The sequence below is a fragment of the Microcaecilia unicolor genome, chromosome 3 (genome assembly GCF_901765095.1).
Source record: "Microcaecilia unicolor chromosome 3, aMicUni1.1, whole genome shotgun sequence".
Taxonomy (NCBI): Eukaryota; Metazoa; Chordata; class Amphibia; order Gymnophiona; family Siphonopidae; genus Microcaecilia; species Microcaecilia unicolor.
The window spans coordinates 182,769,601-182,787,944 of record NC_044033.1 but is presented as its reverse complement, the minus strand read 5'-3'; the positions used below and the strand labels follow the sequence as shown (position 1 = coordinate 182,787,944).

Sequence of the window (18,344 nt, the reverse complement as noted above, 5' to 3'; positions counted from 1 at the left end):
GTTACTCCTCCACTTTTCTCTCCCTTCCTTTAATGCAATGTGTGGGTTCTTGCCTCCCCATTCACTCAATGAAGCAGCAGCAGAATACCTCCTTGGCTTTGTTCCTTAGTCAACATATTAAACATTTTTATTTTAAAGATATAACTATTGTTTTCAATTTACATGCTAGTGCAGAAAACCTGTCTGGTATAAACTCCCTCACCCCCCAAACACAGTTCATCCCCCCAACTCCGAAAGCTTCCAATAGCTACAGAACTAGGTACTGGAAATTAGCCAGATAGATGCACTTCTGTATTATTCCACAGAATGCGTTCCAAAGAGACACAATATACACAAACTTCATAGTTTAACAAAATGTTTATTCCTTTTCTGTTCATGTTTTAAAGAAAATAATAACACTTGATTATCAAAACACTTAACATTTTCCCACCAACAAACCAAAACAACTTTGTGGTGAGCTCATTAATACTCAAAGCCCAACAAACCTGAGGAACAGGAATTAAGATTCACAAAAACAGAACAGGTGACTGCATGGAATTAAAAACAAACCTATGTATCCCTTTGGAATTCGAAAACCTCCAAAAAAGCTGTAGGTGACCAAACTGAAAACTTAATGTCTGCCACAGGAATACTTCTCCCACTCAAATAAGAAGTGGCATTTGGGGGCGGGGGGAAGAGAGAGATTTAAGTTGTTCCTGTGCCATGTAGCCTGGATTTCAGATGACACAAGCTCCATCCTTATTCTGTACCACATATTTCTTTGGGGTGCTGCACAGAGGGTTAGTTTATAACTGGACGCCTAGGCTGTGCAGGCACACAGCTGCATATGTTGCCCATATTAAATGGGCGTAATGTACGTCTGTTCTTTTATAAAACTGCCACACAAAATGATACGTGCTGTAAGGCAGGAGTAATTTTTGTATATGTGCCAGTAAAAACGTGCACTTATTCATGTATTTTATAAGAGACAGGCATAAGTGCCCATCCAATCCTTTCTTCCAGAAAAGGTGAAGCATAATATGGGATGCACAGCAAGAGAGCCAGTTGTAGAAAGAAAGTTTAAGGCATTATTAATTCAGTGTAGAACTTCTGGTCCTTCAAGGCATTCCACTGCGCAAACATTCTGTGTTGGCCTCAGCCGCATTTTTTCCCGCCTCTCCCCTTCCATCTGAAGGTTGTGCCCTGCTGCACGTTGTTGGGAAGTCCCTTTCCCCCACTGTAAGGGGCAACTGATTCCGGCACCGGGTTCATGCTCCTCCCCTCCCATGTTACTGCAGCTCCACTGAATAGGGCCAAGTATTTCATTCACAAAATGTAGAATTCATTAACACAATATGAAGAATAAAAAATATATATATACATATCTTAAAGACAGAACTCAGCTTTTTAAGCTCACTCAAAATGTCCTTCCTTTAGAAAGCCAATCTCCAAAGGCATTTTCAAGACAATTCTGTAACAGGGTGCAGCTAAATAGCCACCTACTTTCTTTTATAGAATTCTAGCCAAAGTTAGATGTGTCTATAATTTAGACGTGGGCATTTATGCTAGTCACAGAGCTTTTGCTATATAAATGTTAGAGAAAAGCACAAAATACATGCATATTTGGGTGTCCTGCTTAGGCTCCACCCATGGGCACCCTTTAATATGCATTAAGTGCATATTACAGAACTGTGCACACATATGCATATAACAGGAACGTAACTAAGTGTCTATGTTACAGTACTGCTCCCTATTTGGGCTCTTCTTTCTTCAGACATCTAAGTAAATCACTCTTCTGGAACCATACTAGAATATCCCTCCCACTCTTTGTGTTCACTAAAAAAGATTTGTACTAAAAAGGTATTCTCTCAACTATACTCAAAAAAGATAAAACTTTTTAATTGGAATAAAACAGTGGAGGCAGAGATTTATTGCTTTTGATTAGCACTGCAGATGTACATAATTGGATTGCTGTTTCTTCCTCTTACCTCACCACGAGAAATTCTAACCTAGGGTGAAGCACTTGAATGGATATCAGAAAATGTTTCACCTACAGACTGTTCAAACATGTGAAAGGTGTAAGGACTCAAAATGCCCTCTCCTCCTCCCCCCCCTCCCCACCTATTGCAACTTCTTCACAGGATCAGTTGGCCCAGAGGTGGCAGACAAAAGAGAATGGGGTCCATCAAATACTTGATTAGTCCTCATCTTCATCTATCTGGAAGTTCCTCCTCTTGCTAGGTCTTATGCTCCCCTCGGAGTCCTGGCTCTGCTCCATCACCTCTGCAATGGAAAGAGATCCATTAGTCTGTGTACCTTAGCAACTAAAATCTGGTACCATACAGGGCATGGCTAGTGCCAGTGCTTCCAATAGCAACCAAAGAAATGATTTGCAGTAATCTTCCCCTCCCACCCAGAAGCTCAGATAATACGTGGTATTCTCCCAAAGGCTTTTCTGAAACCAAGACACACTCTCCTCTTCCTATGGACTTAAGAGATACACAACCCCAATGAAACATGTAGTATAGGATAACCAACCTTTGCTGCTTCCCTCCTCATCCTCACTGTCTACGACTCTAACCCTTTTGGAGGCAGGCTTTGATTGGACACCTTCCTCCCTAGAATACATTAAAAAAAAAAAAAGGCAGGTTAGTAGCATTAGTTTCAGATCAAAATTCAAAACCAACCCAAGTCTCTCCTCTCCAGCATAAAAAAAGGAGACAGAAATAAATCATGATAGAGGCACTATTCAAACTCCCCTACAATTCCCTGCATTTTTACAGCCACAATTTATCTGCATAGGTCAATATATACCCAAACGTTTTCTGTCCAAAGCGGTAACTTGTTTGGAGCAAGTTATTGGGTGTGAGGCAAAAGGTTATATGGAAACTGGCAAAATTCCACTGCTATCCATATAACATTTGCCTTCAACTGAACGTAGAAAAAAGCAGTTATCCATAAAAAGTTATGCTGGAATATTCAGTTTTCACAGTGAAACATTTAGACTGGCTGAAAATCTGGGTGACTATTCACTTCACTATTTTCAGAATGAGGTGGGGAAACCTGTTAAGAAAAATCAAATATATTCACCTCTCTGAGTCTGAATCTGACTCAATGGGTCTCTTCTGCCACAGCTGTTCTTCGGTCACATCTCCTTCTGCAATGCAAGTAAAGATGTATCAGATTCAGAAAACACAGCTGTCCATTCACAGTGCTGCAAATAGAGCTGCTAGAACCGACTGGAAAATCTATATGTTGCCATTGGTCAAGATACACTCACACTCATGCATTCATCTGACAATTATTCAATGGCAATTCCTCTCCCTATGCACCCAAGCATCCTTCTAGCTTTTGTCATCACCCTTTCCACCTGTTTGGGCACCTTAAGATCATCACATATGATCACATCCAAGTCCCACTCTTCTCGTGCACAAATGTTCTTCATTCCCTAAACTGTACCGTTCCTTCAAGTTTTTGCAGCCCAAATGCATGACCCTGCATTTTTTAAGCATTAAATCTTTGCTGTCAAATTCTGGACTATTCTTCAAGCTTTGCTAGGTCCTTCTTTGTTATCTACACCATCAGGAAAAGAGGCAAAACAGCACTTCAGCAATATCGTTTACGAAAAAGTTAAAAAGTCCCAAGAACCGAACCTTGTGGCACACCACTGGTAACATGCTTTTTCTCAGAGTGAGCTCCATTTACCACTACTGTATACGAGACTCTGGCGGGATCTCATTTAGAATACTGTATACAATTCTGGAGACTGCAACTTCAAAAAGAAGTGCTACATTTCTAAAGTAGGCTGTGAAAATGGTAAGGGTGTTTATAGCTATTCTGTTTGCTGTTTTACATTCTTCAATTTGTAATTTGTATTTTCTCATCTTTTTTATTACTTTTAATTCTTTAATTTATTTAGGGCTGCATTTCGATTAAAATTCGTAATCACAATTAATTGCGTGATCTTTGACGCTTTGGGCGATGAAGGATTAAGTGACTTGCCCAGTCTCAAGGAGCTGCAGTAGTATGACAGAGATGTTTAAATACGTATGTGGCATAAATGCACAGGAGATGAGTCTCTTTCAACTGAAAGGAAGCTCTGGAACAAGGGGGCTTAGGATGAAGGTGAAAGGGAATAGACTCAGAAATAACCTGAGGAAATGTTTCTTCACGTAAGAGTGGTAAATTTGTGAAACAGCCTCCCAGTGAAATGAAGGGAGATGAAAACAGTAACTGAATTCAAGCGAGCTTGGGACAAGTACATAGGATCTCTAAGGGAGTGACAGGGAGAGTAGATGACATAGATAGGCAGACTGGATAGGCCATATGGTCTTTATCTGCTTATATTTTTCTATATTTCATTATAATATTCTCAGTTTTGTTCTCCATTCCTTTCCTAATAATTCCTAACATTCTATTTACTTTCATAGCTGACACTGCACACTGAGCAGAGGGTTTCAACATATCAACAATGACACCTAGATCCTTTTCCTATGTGGTGACTACTAATGTAATTCAGACTGAACTGGTACCACAATGAACAAAGTCAAATTACTCCTAGCAATCTACTCCTTAACTCTGATGCACCTAACATTAACCACCCCACTCGTAGAAAATAACTTTATACCCATACTACACAACCAAAGACTGACCAGACATATCACACCTCATCAAACTGAAAACAATCAAATCAAAGAAAAACACCAACATGTGGACAACATCAACAAAAAGGAAAGAAAGGTCATAAACCCACACCAAGAAACGACAACTAACAAAAATCTACACAACACTAAACATAGAAGACCCATACCAAAACATTTAAGTGGGTTACGTCAACGCAAGATCCATAGTAAACAAAACAATAATAGCAGACTGGATCATGTCAGACAACCTCGATCTACTTTTCATCACTGAAACCTGGATCCAGGATCAAAAGGACCCTATAATCCTAGACCTATGCCCCCCAGGATACAAAATCACTCACTGGACCAGAAGAGAAAAGAGGCAGAGGCATAGCCCTAATCTATCGCTCCCACTTTACCACCAAAACCATTGCCAAGTCCATAACAACCGAACTTGAAATCACCTCAATTAGAATCCACAACAAAACCCTGCTTGATCACCTAAACTGTGTCTTGTTTTATAAACCACCAGGTAATTGGAACGACAGTGAACTAAACCTCATGGACCTCATCTCTAACACTTGTGTAAAAAACTCCAATATACTAGTATTAGGAGACATTAACCTTCACCTAGAAGATCCAAACTCTATCAATGCACAAGAATGCAAGGAATTCCTCCATTCATGCGATCTCAAATGGCCAAATATGCAAGCAACCCATGTCAAAGTACACACACTTGACCTCATCTCACACAAACTAAGCATAGGACAGAACCTAACATTAACAGATTTCACATAGACAGAAACACCATGGACCGACCACTACAAATTAAACCTAACCATAAAATGGCGGAAGAAGGGCTCTCACCGCATACAAGAACACACAACTTACAGCACTAGAGGCCAAACTGACTCAAAAACATTCTGGCAACAGATATACAAAAACGAATGGACAGCACAAACGGACTCCATACACTATCTAACAGAATGGGATAAAAGATGCAGAAGTATACTTGGCGAAATAGCACCCCTACAAACAAGGACCTCACGAAGTCATAACTCAATACCATGGTTCAATGAAGAACTGACAAAATTAAAATCACAATCCAGGAAACTCGAACGAGCATGGGAAAAAACAAAGGAGGATCACTCATTTAATGCATGGAAACAAATACAAAGAAAATACAAATACGCAATAAGACAGACCAAAAGGTCATACTACAAAACTAAAATCGGGCCTGATTACAAAGACGCAAAGAAATTATACCAACTCGTGAACAAACTACTAGACACCACCTTAGTCACCACAACCAACACAGACATCCCATCAGCAGATAAACTTGCCAAATACTTCAATGAAAAAATTGTAACCCTACGCAACACGTTACCTCAGGACAATACTGACATCGAAAACTTCATCAATGGTTTGGACCCAACTCTTGGAGAATACCCAGCGGACCGAACCTGGTCAAACTTCACCCTCCTCACTGCCGAAACAGTTACCCAGGCGATTAATAGGTTCTCTGACACCCACTGCAAATTGGATACCTGCCCCAGCTACCTAATAAAATCTGCCCCTGATCGCTACATAGATGACCTTACATCCCACCTAAACTACATGCTCCAACAAGGTCTCTTCCCTAAGGAAAATGGCAATATCCTACTCACCCCAATACCAAAAGATACCAAGAAAAAAAACAAACGAAATCACTAACTACCACCCAGTAGCATCTATCCCACTGGTAATCAAATTGATGGAAAGAATGGTAACTAAACAACTTACCAATTATATAAACAAATTCTCTATACTACATGATTCACAATCAGGACTTTGCCCCCTCCATAGCACTGAAACAGTACTAATTACGCTCCTAGCCAAATTCAAGCAGGAAATAGCTACAGGTAAAAGCATACTTCTCCTCCAATTCGACATGTCTAGTGCATTCGACAAGGTAAACCACAACATACTACTAAGACTCCTGGATTACTTCGGAATTGGTGGAAAAACACTTAGTTGGATCAAGGGTTTCCTAACCACTAGAACATATCAAGTGAAATCAAATACAAACATATCCTCACCGTGGAAAGCAAACTGTGGAGTTCCCCAAGGATCACCATTATCTCTGACGCTCTTCAACCTAATGATGACCCCACTAGCCAAGTCCCTATCCAACCTAGGCCTTAATCCTTTCATCTACGCAGACAATGTCACAATATACATTCCTTACAAACATGATCCGACTGAAATCACCAACGATATCAAGCTAAGCCTGAACACCATGAACTCATGGGCAAATGTATTTCAACTAAAACTCAACACCGAAAAAACACACTGTCTCATCCTATCATCCCAACACAATGCGAACAAACCCACAAATATAAACACCCCAGATTACACCCTCCCTATCTCAGATAGCCTCAAAATCCTCGGCGTTACAATCGACTGAAACCTTACACTAGAGAGCCAAGTGAAAACTACAACAAAGAAAATGTTCTACTCAATGTGGAAACTCAAACGCATGAAACCATTTCGCAACCTGATACATAAGCACCGCCATACTGGGAAAAGACCAAGGGTCCATCAGGAGGCGGGGCTGGTGGTTGGGAGGCGGGGATAGTGCTGGGCAGACTTATACGGCCTGCGCCAGAGCCAGTGGTGGGAAGCGGGACTGGTGGTTGGGAGGCAGGGGTAGTGCTGGGCAGACTTATACGGTCTGTGCCAGAGCCGGTGGTTGGGAGGTGGGGATAGTGCTGGGTAGACTTATACGGTCTGTGCCCTGAAAAGCAAAGGTACAAATCAAAGTAGGGTATACACAAAAGTAGCAAATATGAGTTATCTTGTTGGGCAGACTGGATGGACCGTGCAGGTCTTTTTTCTACAGTCATCTACTATGTTACTATGTATCAAGCCCAGCATCCTGTCTCCAACAGCAGCCAATCCAGGCTTCAAGAACCCGGCAACCCCCCCCCCCCCCCCCCCCAAAAAAAAAAAAAAAAAAAAAAAAAATTAATTTTTTAATAATGTTCAATGGACTTTTCCTTCAGGAATCTGTCCAAACCCTCCTTAAACTCCGTAAGGCCAGCTGCTGTCACTACATTCTCCGGCAACGAGTTCCAGAATCCAACTACACGCTGAGTAAAGAAAAACTCTCTCCTATTTGTTTTAAATCTACCATATTCTAGCTTCATCTTGTATACCCTGGTTCTATTATTGTTTGAAAGTGTAAACAAACGATTCACATCTGTCTGCTCTACTCCGCTCATTATCTTGTAGACTTCTATCATATCACTCCTCAGCCGCCTTTTCTCCAAGCTGAAGAGCCCTAACCTTCTTAGCCTTTCCTCACAGGGAAGTTGTTCCATCCCTTTTATCATTTTCGTCGCCCTTCTCCAATTCCTTTATATCTTTTTTGAGATGCGGCGACCAGAATTGGACACAATATTCGAGGTGCAGTCGCACCATGGAGCGATACAACGGCATTATAACATCCTTGTGCTTGTTTTCCATCCTTTTCCTAATAATACTCAATATTCTGTGCGCTTTCTTAGCCGCCGCAGCACACTGAGCAGAAGTTTTCAACGTCTTATCAACGATGACTCCCAGATCCCTTTCTAGGTCTGTGACTCCTAACGCGGAACCTTGCATGACATACCTGTAATTCGGGTTCCTCTTACCCACATGCATCACTTTGCCCTTGTCAACATTGAACTTCATCTGCCACTTGGATGCCCAATCCCCCAGTCTCGTAAGGTCCTCCTTTAATCTTTCACACTCCTCCTGTGACTTGACAACCCTGAATAACTTTGCGTCATCTGCGAATTTAATTACCTCACTAGTTACTCCCATCTCTAGGTCATTTATAAATATGTTAAAAAGCAGCAGTCCCAGCACAGACCCCTGAGGGACCCCACTAACTACCCTTCTCCATTGAGAATACTGACCATTCAATCCTACTCTCTGCTTCCTATCTTTCAACCAGCTCTTAATCCATAGTAATACCCTACCTCCGATCCCATGACTCTCCAGTTTCCTCTGGAGTCTTTCATGAGGCACTTTGTCAAACGCCTTCTGAAAATCCAGATACACAATATCCACCGGCTCCCCATCGTCCACCCCTCAAAAAAATGCAGTATTAAGCCAGTAGACTACTGCAATGGAATCTATGCAGGATGCAAAGAACAAATCAAAGAAACTACAGACCGCTCAAAACACAGCAGCCAGGCTTATATTTGGAAAAATGCGTTTCGAAAGCGCCAAACACCTCTGAGAAAAACTGCATTGGCTCCCAATCAAAGGACGTATAGCCTTCAAATTCTGCACCATGGTTCATAAAATTATCTACGGCAAGGCCCCGGGATGCATGACAGATCTCATAGACCTACCAACCAGAAATACAATCAGATCATCAAGAACATATCCACTACCCGAGCTGCAAAGGACTTAAATATAAATCAACTTATGCAACCAGCTTTTCCTACATAAGCACACAATTGTGAAACGCACTACCAAAAGCCGTGAAAACAACGTATGACCACCTAAACTTTTGGAAATCACTAAAAACCAACCTGTTCAAAAAGGTATACCCTATGGACCCAACTTAAATGCCTGGATCCTGCTACACAATGAAACCAAAGCTCGCAATGGACATAACATAACTCTCCCTCTCTAAGATTCCAAATGTGTCTGTAACACATAAACCTTATCCTACGATTCCCAAATGTGTCTGTAACACATGAACATTATCCTACCACACATCACACTGTATTTGCTCTTTACCGGACTGGGCGAATGCCTTTACGGTACCATGTAAGCCACATTGAGCCTGCAAATAGGTGGGAAAATGTGGGATACAAATGTAACAAATAAATAAATAATGTGGAACCTTGCATCAGGTTCCTCTTTCCTACATGCATCACTTTGCACCTGTTCACATTAAATATAATTTGCCATTTGGAGTCAGTGCAGAGGGCAGCTATTAAAATGGTCAGTGGTCTTTGTCATAAAGCGTACGGGAACAGACTTAAAAGATCTCAATATGTATACTTGAAAAGAAAGACGGGAGAGGGAAGATATGATAGAGACATTTAAATACTTATGTGCCATAAATGCACAGGAGGAATGTCTTTGTCAACCGAAAGGAAGTTCTGGAACAAGGGGGCACAGGATGAAGGTGAAAGGGGATAGACTCAGAAGTAACCTGAGAAAATACTTCTTCACGGAAAGGGTGGTGAATTCATGGAACAGCCTCCCGGTGGAGGTGGTGGAAACAAAATCAGATTCTGAATTCAAGAGAGCTTGGGACAAGTACATAGGAACTCTAAGGGAGTAATATAGAGAGTAGATGGCATGGATAGGCAGCCATATGGTCTTTATCTGCCCTCATTTTTCTATGCTTCTGTGTACCTGTGCTGTCACACACTGCCCCTCTGGCTTGTATTCTACCTTCTTTTGGTCCTTTTAAACTTTCAAATGACTGACCAAATACTTAGGTCTCCTCCCTCATTTGTTATTCTCTCTTCAGCATTTATCGCTGTGTCGAGTGTCTATGCCAAGCATATTTACGCAGTCAATTCTGATTGCCAATACATGTACCACTATGCTATTCCAGGTATCTACTACGCTCAGTAAATTATTTTAATGTTTCCTGTGAACCTTCCTCCCTGCAACTTCGCTTTATTCTTTGACCTACAGAAAATATCACTGTTCTAATTGTTTATTAAAGCTAGTCAAATATTTACATTTCTTAAAATCACACTCCCCACCTTTTCTCTTCTTTCCTCTAGAGAATACATCTTCAGTACAATAAGCTTCCCTTTTTCTGAACCACCTCTTAATGGCCTTACAAAGGTACGACTTCAAAATGTAATGGATTATTCAAAGTGACCTATAAGCAATATTACCTTTTCCCTGCTAGTGATACTTCTACTTATGCAATAAAACATACCATTACCTTTCTCAATTGCTTTTTTATGTTTCACTGGTTACCTTGCATCATTTATTTATTTTTTTATTTATTTGCACATTTATACCCCACTTTTTAGGATGCTTTATCTTGGATCTTCATCAGTTCAAGTCTTTTTCCATTTTTTTTCATTATGTCTACTCGGTAACAAATCTTTGCATATGAACATTCAGGGAGAAAAGAACACCCTCCAGGACACGTTTTTAACCAGAGCATGAGCAAGAAGTCCTGGCATGTTGCTCAGAGCCAGAAACAAGCAGCAGTGAGTGGCAGCAGTCCATTTATTTGGCTGGTGGGGCTCAGGATCCCCGCCAGCAAAGTGAAAGGGAGCTCAGGAGGGAGCCAGAGGCCAAATTTGGGAGTCGGTTGTTAAAATAGCCACAGGGGGGAGGGGCTACTTTAATAACTGGCTCCCAAAATTCTTAAAAACTTAACATACAGCACTTGCGGGCTGGCTCCAGCACACCACTGTGTATGGATATGGTTGTGGGGTGTTCTGGTTTGCTCAGAACATTTTTTTGTTGCTGTCTGCAACTGATTTTTAACTTCAGCCCTTAGTTCTGAGCGTTGAAATAGGTAAACTGAAGAGTGAAGGCAGTACCATGCTGCAAAAAGGGAAGTGATGCGAGTCTGAGCTGTTTCTCTATTGCCATCTGCTTGTCTGAAAAAGTTTGGCATGATAAGGAAGCTAAAATTATCAAAACAAAAAGCACATTATCCTCAGGTGTCAAAACCATAAACTACAGTAGTTTCATTCTGAAACCATATAATTTTAGAAAATAATTTCTAACAGACATTGCTTGGCATTATAACTATGAGTCCTACAGAGTGAGTAATGTACTTTTATTTTGCAAATCTTATGCAGAGTCCTGAAAAAGTAGAGGCATGATTTCAATGGTGCAAAAAAAAAAAACATTGTGAGCAATATGCTCTCTTATGCTAGTCTATCGATCATGAGTAAATATCTTACATGCCAGTAAATCAGTTCTCTAGTTCAGTATCAGAGGCTGAAAAATATGTAAAGAACCACCATAAAGTGTGACCACTTCTAAGATATTCCTTTTCCAGGGCAGATTTTGTCTTTCCTCATGTAATTTAATTAGATACCAACACTAGTGCAGCCTATATTTACACTACAGCTTCTACTGGATACTGTATTTGCAGCCTGCCAGACAGGCCCAGCCACTAGTGAATTCTGTCAATGTAACAAAGATGCACTAAAGCTTAATGAGCCTTTAATGACCCTCCAACGAGGAAAATTTGATCCGTTGCATGCATCAAAGGGCTTTTACCGAGGAAGCTAGCAGCTAACGAAAACGGAATGGAGATGAGCAATTAGTGTAAAAACCCCATTGAAACGAGATGCACTAACCTTTTCCGATTGCCTTTACGCAGGAAAAAGGCAGGAAATCTAACGAGAGGTCTGGAGCTCTCGTTAGGACAGCTCTGTGCCATGAAAAATCATAAAGTGAATAAGCAAACTGTGAGCCAATCCCAGCACATTAGCACAGCTAAAAGCGCTGTGATTGGTCGAAAGCCCTTTGCATAACATATGTACAAAAAGTATGGGAGCAATTTTTTTTAAAAATAAAGCTTTAACAAAACGTGTCATAACCACGTCAATATAGTGCGTGCGTATTACCGTGCTATATAGGCGTCATTATGGCTGCAAGAGGGAGAAAACCTAATTTCTCGGACCTCGATGTCCTGTGGCTTGCCCAACTATTTACAGTGAACGAAAAGCGCCTTTTCCCTCGTGCAGGGAAAAGGAGGGACATTATGAGGATGGACCAGGGCTGGAGGACACTGCAGCGTTTATTTAATAAGCGCAGTTCATTCCCTAGATCTGTAAGTGGTGTAGTAACATAGTAGATGACGGCAGAAAAAGACCTTTGTCCTCCTTGTCACCAAAACCACCTTCTATTCACAACATTCCAACAAGGAATTAAAGTTATTTGTGAACATAATTCCTTTTACTGTCCTGCTGAAACCAAACAGTCCTCCTCAACTCCTTGTATTGCTTCTGAATCTTTGGTGGACACCAAACGAAGCAGATACTTATGTGGAAAACAATATTTAATTGATATGGATCAATAAAAAATTAACAAGCCCGACACAGGCCGTGCTTTGCCCCACTGGGCTGCATCAGGGGCTACAAAACAAACAATCATATAACAATTAGAACAAATATAAAAGCAAGTAAACAAAAATAGATATAAAATAATAATTACATTACCATAATCTCATACTCGGCTGATAGTAATAGAACACCATGGTGATACAGTTAAACAAAAAATAAATTAATTGAAATATCAAAATGATATTGTATAGAACTTAATTGTACAAATTGAATAAAATATGAATAAAAATAATATAATGTAAATCACTAACATAACATTCATAGACAAATATATATATATATATATATATATATATATATATATATATATATATATCCTGTTAAACAGACATCAAATAAAATATCCTGTTAGACATCAAATAAAACACATTATGTTAATAAATAGTCAAAAACTTCATAATATATTTAATATATAGATAAATGAATTAAGTAAATTGAATTAAAAAGCCAATGAAATATATGCTGCGTATATGTTTAAAATAAATTTGACACATACCTAATCAATATCTATAAAATCATATAGTCTCCACTTGCATTTCTTTAGCTAACCCCTGAACTTTATGTATTCCTAGAAACGGAGGCAACTGGACAGCAAATGATTTTGGTTTCCCCACCATAATTTTCCAGCCCTCTACTGCTAAGGAGTCCCTTATCAGAATGTATTGTTCTTTTGGATGCCTTTGTCATCTCTTGTAAAGGTGTTTACTACAGTAAACTCCCTCAATTCTAGTTCACCTTTGGGACACAGGAGGTAAATGAATGGGACAAAACAAATCAAGTTATACAAACCCTCTTCTGCAAGTTTTTCACTGTTTGACATCAGATGGCTTGGCTGCTGTTTCGTATCGGCTTCTAAGAGGGCCCCAAGTACTTCAGCCTTCAGCTCCGGATGAGGGCTCCTTTCCTCAGCATCTTGCCCTGCCTCTGTAGTTTCCTCCCTGCCATCTTCCTTTTCCTCCCCATCTGTATTCTCCAGGACGATTGAGGCAGCCATCCTGCGAAGCTGCTCTGGGCTTAGCTTGGCTGGGATTCGCCAGAAAGATTCCTGTTAGAGAAACCAACACAGAGCTCTGAGGATTCTTTCTTCACATGATAAATCCAATAAGCATAAGGCTCCCAGATTGTAGCTGAGGCTCCTTCTCTCCAAGGCTAATAGAAGACATGAAACAGCACTGACAACAGGGAAGGTGGGGTACAGCACCTACAGGTCAGCCTTGAAAAAGCTCTGCATACGGCTCCCCAAGTAAAGGGGGCACTGCATGAAAAAAGCCCATAGGTCAGATGAACCCAAAAGCGAGATGAAAATTAAAAATCTGATATAAGGCAATATTTATTGTGTATAGTTCTATATTCCTCTTCTGTCTGATAGAATGCCTGTAAGAGAAGGGAGATCATCTACCAATGAATGGCCACAGATCAATACTCTGAATTTCTGCAAGTACATTTGAGGGGTGGGAAGAGGAGAAGTGGAAGCCATGTAAATCCTCATTTAAAATAATAAATCCAACTAAATCAAACGCTTTGCAACTAGTTACAGGTCAGTTACTACATGTCAAGCCATGTCACTTCCCCTATTTCTTTTCCAAATTCAAGTTCAGGGCGAGTTGCAAGCAGGTGCACGGATTATTTCCCTATGGGGCCCTTTTACTAAGCCACATAGGTGCCTACGCGCGCTCAACGTGTGTCAATTTTGAGTTACCGCCCAGCTACCGCGTGGCCCTTGCAGTAATTCCATTTTTGACGCACATGCACTACACGCACTGGAAAATAATTTTTATTTTCTGGTGCACGGCAGAAACTGGGTGGCAATTGTCATTGTACACACATAGACAATTACCGCACGGTTAACGCGTGAGACCTTACCACTAAGTCAATGGCTGGCGGTAAGGTCTCAGAACCAAAATGAGCGCACACCAATTTTTAATTTTGCCACACGTCCATTTTTGGAAATTTTTTAAAACGCCTTTTTTACAGGCGCGCTGAAAAATGGATCTGCGAATGCCCAAAACATGCGCCTACACTAGCGGAGTCCATTTTTCGATGCACCTTAGTAAAAGGGCTCTTAAGTTTCCTTGCAGTCTGTGTTGTACCTGAGGCAATGGGGGACAATAGAAAAGTGTCAGTGGAGCTATACTGCTCAAGTGCTCAGAAAAAGGAATTCAACCCGACTGTCACCTGCTAGAATCACTATACCCAGAGACTGAGCACACACTGCTCATCCTCTACTAGTTCTTTTAAAATGCAGTGTATTTATAATCTCCACTTTGTGCAGATCCAAAGGTATTTTGCTCTTCATCTAGGACAGTCTTGGCCAGCAAGGAGGTTCTATTAGCTGACAGATATAAGATTTGACATCTTTATATCTGGAGAAATGTCATCTTCACAGAAGTTTTCCTCCCTCGTTTGACAATTTCACAGCACTGAAGACCCAGAAATTGCTCCAAACATAAAATAAGCAATTATACTTTGTTTAGCATCATAACTGAAGACCTTCCTACTTCTCACCATAACACTATAAGCCCTATGTCCTAAGAGTAACTAAATTGTACTACAAACTAATTAACAACATATATCATTGGATGAGTTCAGTGTGAACTGTATTACATTCACAGCAACTCCTGACTCATAGGGACTTAAAATAGTGCCCTGCAGGCAGGGAAGGGATCCACCACAGTCTGCCAGAGGAATGCAGCATCTACACAAGGTCGCTTGCCTATTACATAAGGACAGAGAAATCTATACCAACACCTCACATGAATCAACCACTGCAGCGTGCAGATATTGCTCACTGACCTGGCTTTCACAGTGAATCAGGTACTTCCTTCCCTTTGCAGACCTATTAGTAAAATCAGAAAACTTTTCTTCCCAGACAGGATGGAGGATGAGCAGTCTCCTAGGGGAGGTGGTGCAGGTAAAAATAATAATGGAATTCAAGGAAGCCTGGCATAAACACAGAGGATCCCTATGTAGCCAAGAAGTTAAGGAAAGGCCAGGGATCAACTGTGGCATTGCAACAGGAAGTAAACTGGAGAACTGGATGGTCCTTACAAGCCTCAACTGTTGTCATAGTCTAAGTTCCTATGATGCACAGCTCCTTATTCATCTTGCCATTTGTGCTTTTAAATGAAGGTTGACCTTTTTTTCCAAAACCTTATGGAAAAGTCTCTTTCCAAATCTTTCATTCTCCCTGATATTCAGTACTATCTGCCGATATACAGTGGCGAATATAACCAGCTGTCCACCAATTTTTAAAGCGGGTTTAGCGGCCATATTTGGTCGCATCAAACCCTGGAATATCTTTGGCCGGTTTAAGCATAACCGGCTAAGTCTGAATATTGACTTAGCTGGTTATCTTCAAACTGGTCAAAAATAACCCAGATATGTACAGGCAGGGAGAGGGATCTTGGGGTGACAGTATTTGAGGATCTGAAGGCGACGAAACAGTGTGACAAGGCGGTGGCCGCAGCCAGAAGGTTGCTGGACTGTACAGAGAGAGATGTGACCAGCAGAAGAAAGGTGTTGGTGCCCATGTACAAGTCGTTGGTGAGGCCCCACCTGGAGTATTGTGTTCAGTTTTGGAGGCCGTATCTTGCTAAGGATGTAAAAAGAATTGAAGCGGTGCAAAGAAAAGCTACAAAAATGGTATGGGATTTGCAATACAAGACGTATGAGGAGAGACTTGCTGACCTGAACATGTATACCCTGGAGGAAAGGAGAAACAGGGGTGATATGATACAGACGTTCAAATATTTGAAAGGTATTAATCCACAAACGAACCTGTTCCGGAGATGGGAAGGCGGTAGAACGAGAGGACATGAAATGAGGTTGAAGGGGGGCAGACTCAAGAAAAATGTCAGGAAGTTATTTTTTCATGGAGAGAGTGGTGGATACTTTGGAATGCCCTCCCGAGGGAGGTGGTGATGAAAACGGTGACGGAATTCAAAAAAGCGTGGGATAAACAAAGGAATCCTGTTCAGAAGGAATGGATCCTCAGAAGCTTAGTGGAGATTGGGTGGCAGCACTGGTGGTGGGAGGCAGGGCTAGTGGCTGGGAGGTGGGGCTAGTGCTGGTCAGACTTCTACGGTCTGTGCCCTGAAAATGGCAGATACAAATCAAGGTCAGGTATACACAAAAAGTAACACAGATGAGTTTATCTTGTTGGGCAGACTGGATGGACCATGCAGGTCTTTTTCTGCCATCACTTACTATTGTTACTATATTCAATGCCGGTCACCAGAAACAGCCTGGCACTGAATATCTGGGCTTAGTGCCGACTGCAGGAGTTATCCAGTCTAACTTCCACGGTCTGAATATCAGTTCATTCTGTTCAAATAAAACTTTAAATGCTAGTGAGGATATCTTGAAAACCAGACTGGATGCATCCTGAGTACTGAATTGAAAATCCCTGCCCTAAATTATGTGCAAAAACTAAACAGTGCAGTGTCCAAATTGATAATTTCTAAATCCAAATGTGAATATACATAGTGAAGTATTATAAACAACACAAATGCAACACTTAACATAATCATGGAGAAGCTTTTCACTAAGTTTCAGTGGCAGCGGTTTTCTGCTCCCATTGAGTGAGGGAGGCATTCATAGAATGGTTGGTTTAATCCTTTTTCACACTGTTGGAAGACTTTTGTCCTAATGTTCTTGTGCAGGGCCATGCCAACACGGTAAGCGAGGTAAGTGCCGCAGGGGGGCGCCTGCCTTCAAGGGCGCCGCTTTGCGGCGCTGCCGTCGAGTTCTATTTAAAAAGTTTTTAAAAATAGACCTTACCGCGTTGGCGCGCTGGCGCCGGCGACTATGCGCATGCGCTGCCTTCCCATTCCTGGAGGTTTAATAAGGTCTTACTGCCAGGTCAGTCAACGGATGAGTTTGGTTTCGCTTTAAGAGTCTAGCAGGCCCGGAAGTTCTAAACTGTTTGGAGACAGATGAGACGAATTGATTTCTTCACAGCCCTGCATGGGCTGTGGTTTCCAAAACTACTGACCCTGGTGTTGCCTTTGCTTCCACTCCCGGTCCTCGCCGCCCTTTGATTGATGATTTACCGGAGCGGTATCTGCATGTAACGAGGGGGGCTGGTGTCCGGGTGAATCCAGAGGATCCTGGCTGCACTCTCTCCGTCCTTTACCTTTCGCTGGAGGCTTGGTCGTCGTGCGTACGATTCTCTCTGGCTGGGGGAGAAGGGAGGTTTGTAGTCCCCCCACCCCGGTGGTTGTAGCAGGTGAGGTCCCCGATCTCCCCCTCCTCCAGCTCCCGCTCCGGGGTGGGTGTGTCGGCCAAGGCTTCTGCTGTTGTCCAGGTTTTGCTGATCGTGCTTGAAAGGGAGGCGGAGTAGTCAGGAATCTGTTTCTTATCTGCCCATCTGTGTCCCTGCTGCTCTTTTTTTTGGAGGTGGGGGGGAGGGGGTTAACTTTATGCTTGTTTAGTGTGTCATCAGGCGGAAAGCACCTTTCTCCAAACTGTGGAGTGAATGCATTTCTAAACAAAAGTGGGCTCCAGTGATTTTGCTCTGTCTCCTAATGAATCATGTCGTTCCTTTGATTTCTTGGGTTTATTGCTATTTAATTCTTAAAGTCTTTATATAAAATATAGTTTCAAAAAACAACAAGGCAAACGATCTGCAAAATCCAATATG

General features: G+C 41.5%; 1 protein-coding gene across 4 annotated transcripts in view; it reads right to left on the bottom strand.

The window, feature by feature from the left end:
• Positions 1-348: 348 nt before the first annotated feature.
• TIMELESS (timeless circadian regulator) overlaps positions 349-18,344 on the bottom strand; it is a 163,180-nt gene continuing 145,184 nt past the window's right edge. For all 4 annotated transcript variants that reach the window (XM_030196703.1, XM_030196706.1, XM_030196705.1 and 1 more), the window contains exons 27-30: positions 13,493-13,748; positions 3,070-3,136; positions 2,518-2,597; positions 349-2,262 (exon numbers count right to left, since the gene is read on the bottom strand). In XM_030196703.1, coding sequence (XP_030052563.1) covers positions 2,177-2,262; positions 2,518-2,597; positions 3,070-3,136; positions 13,493-13,748 — 489 coding nt within the window. In that variant the 3' untranslated portion in view covers positions 349-2,176. The remainder of the gene's footprint in view (positions 2,263-2,517; positions 2,598-3,069; positions 3,137-13,492; positions 13,749-18,344) is intronic.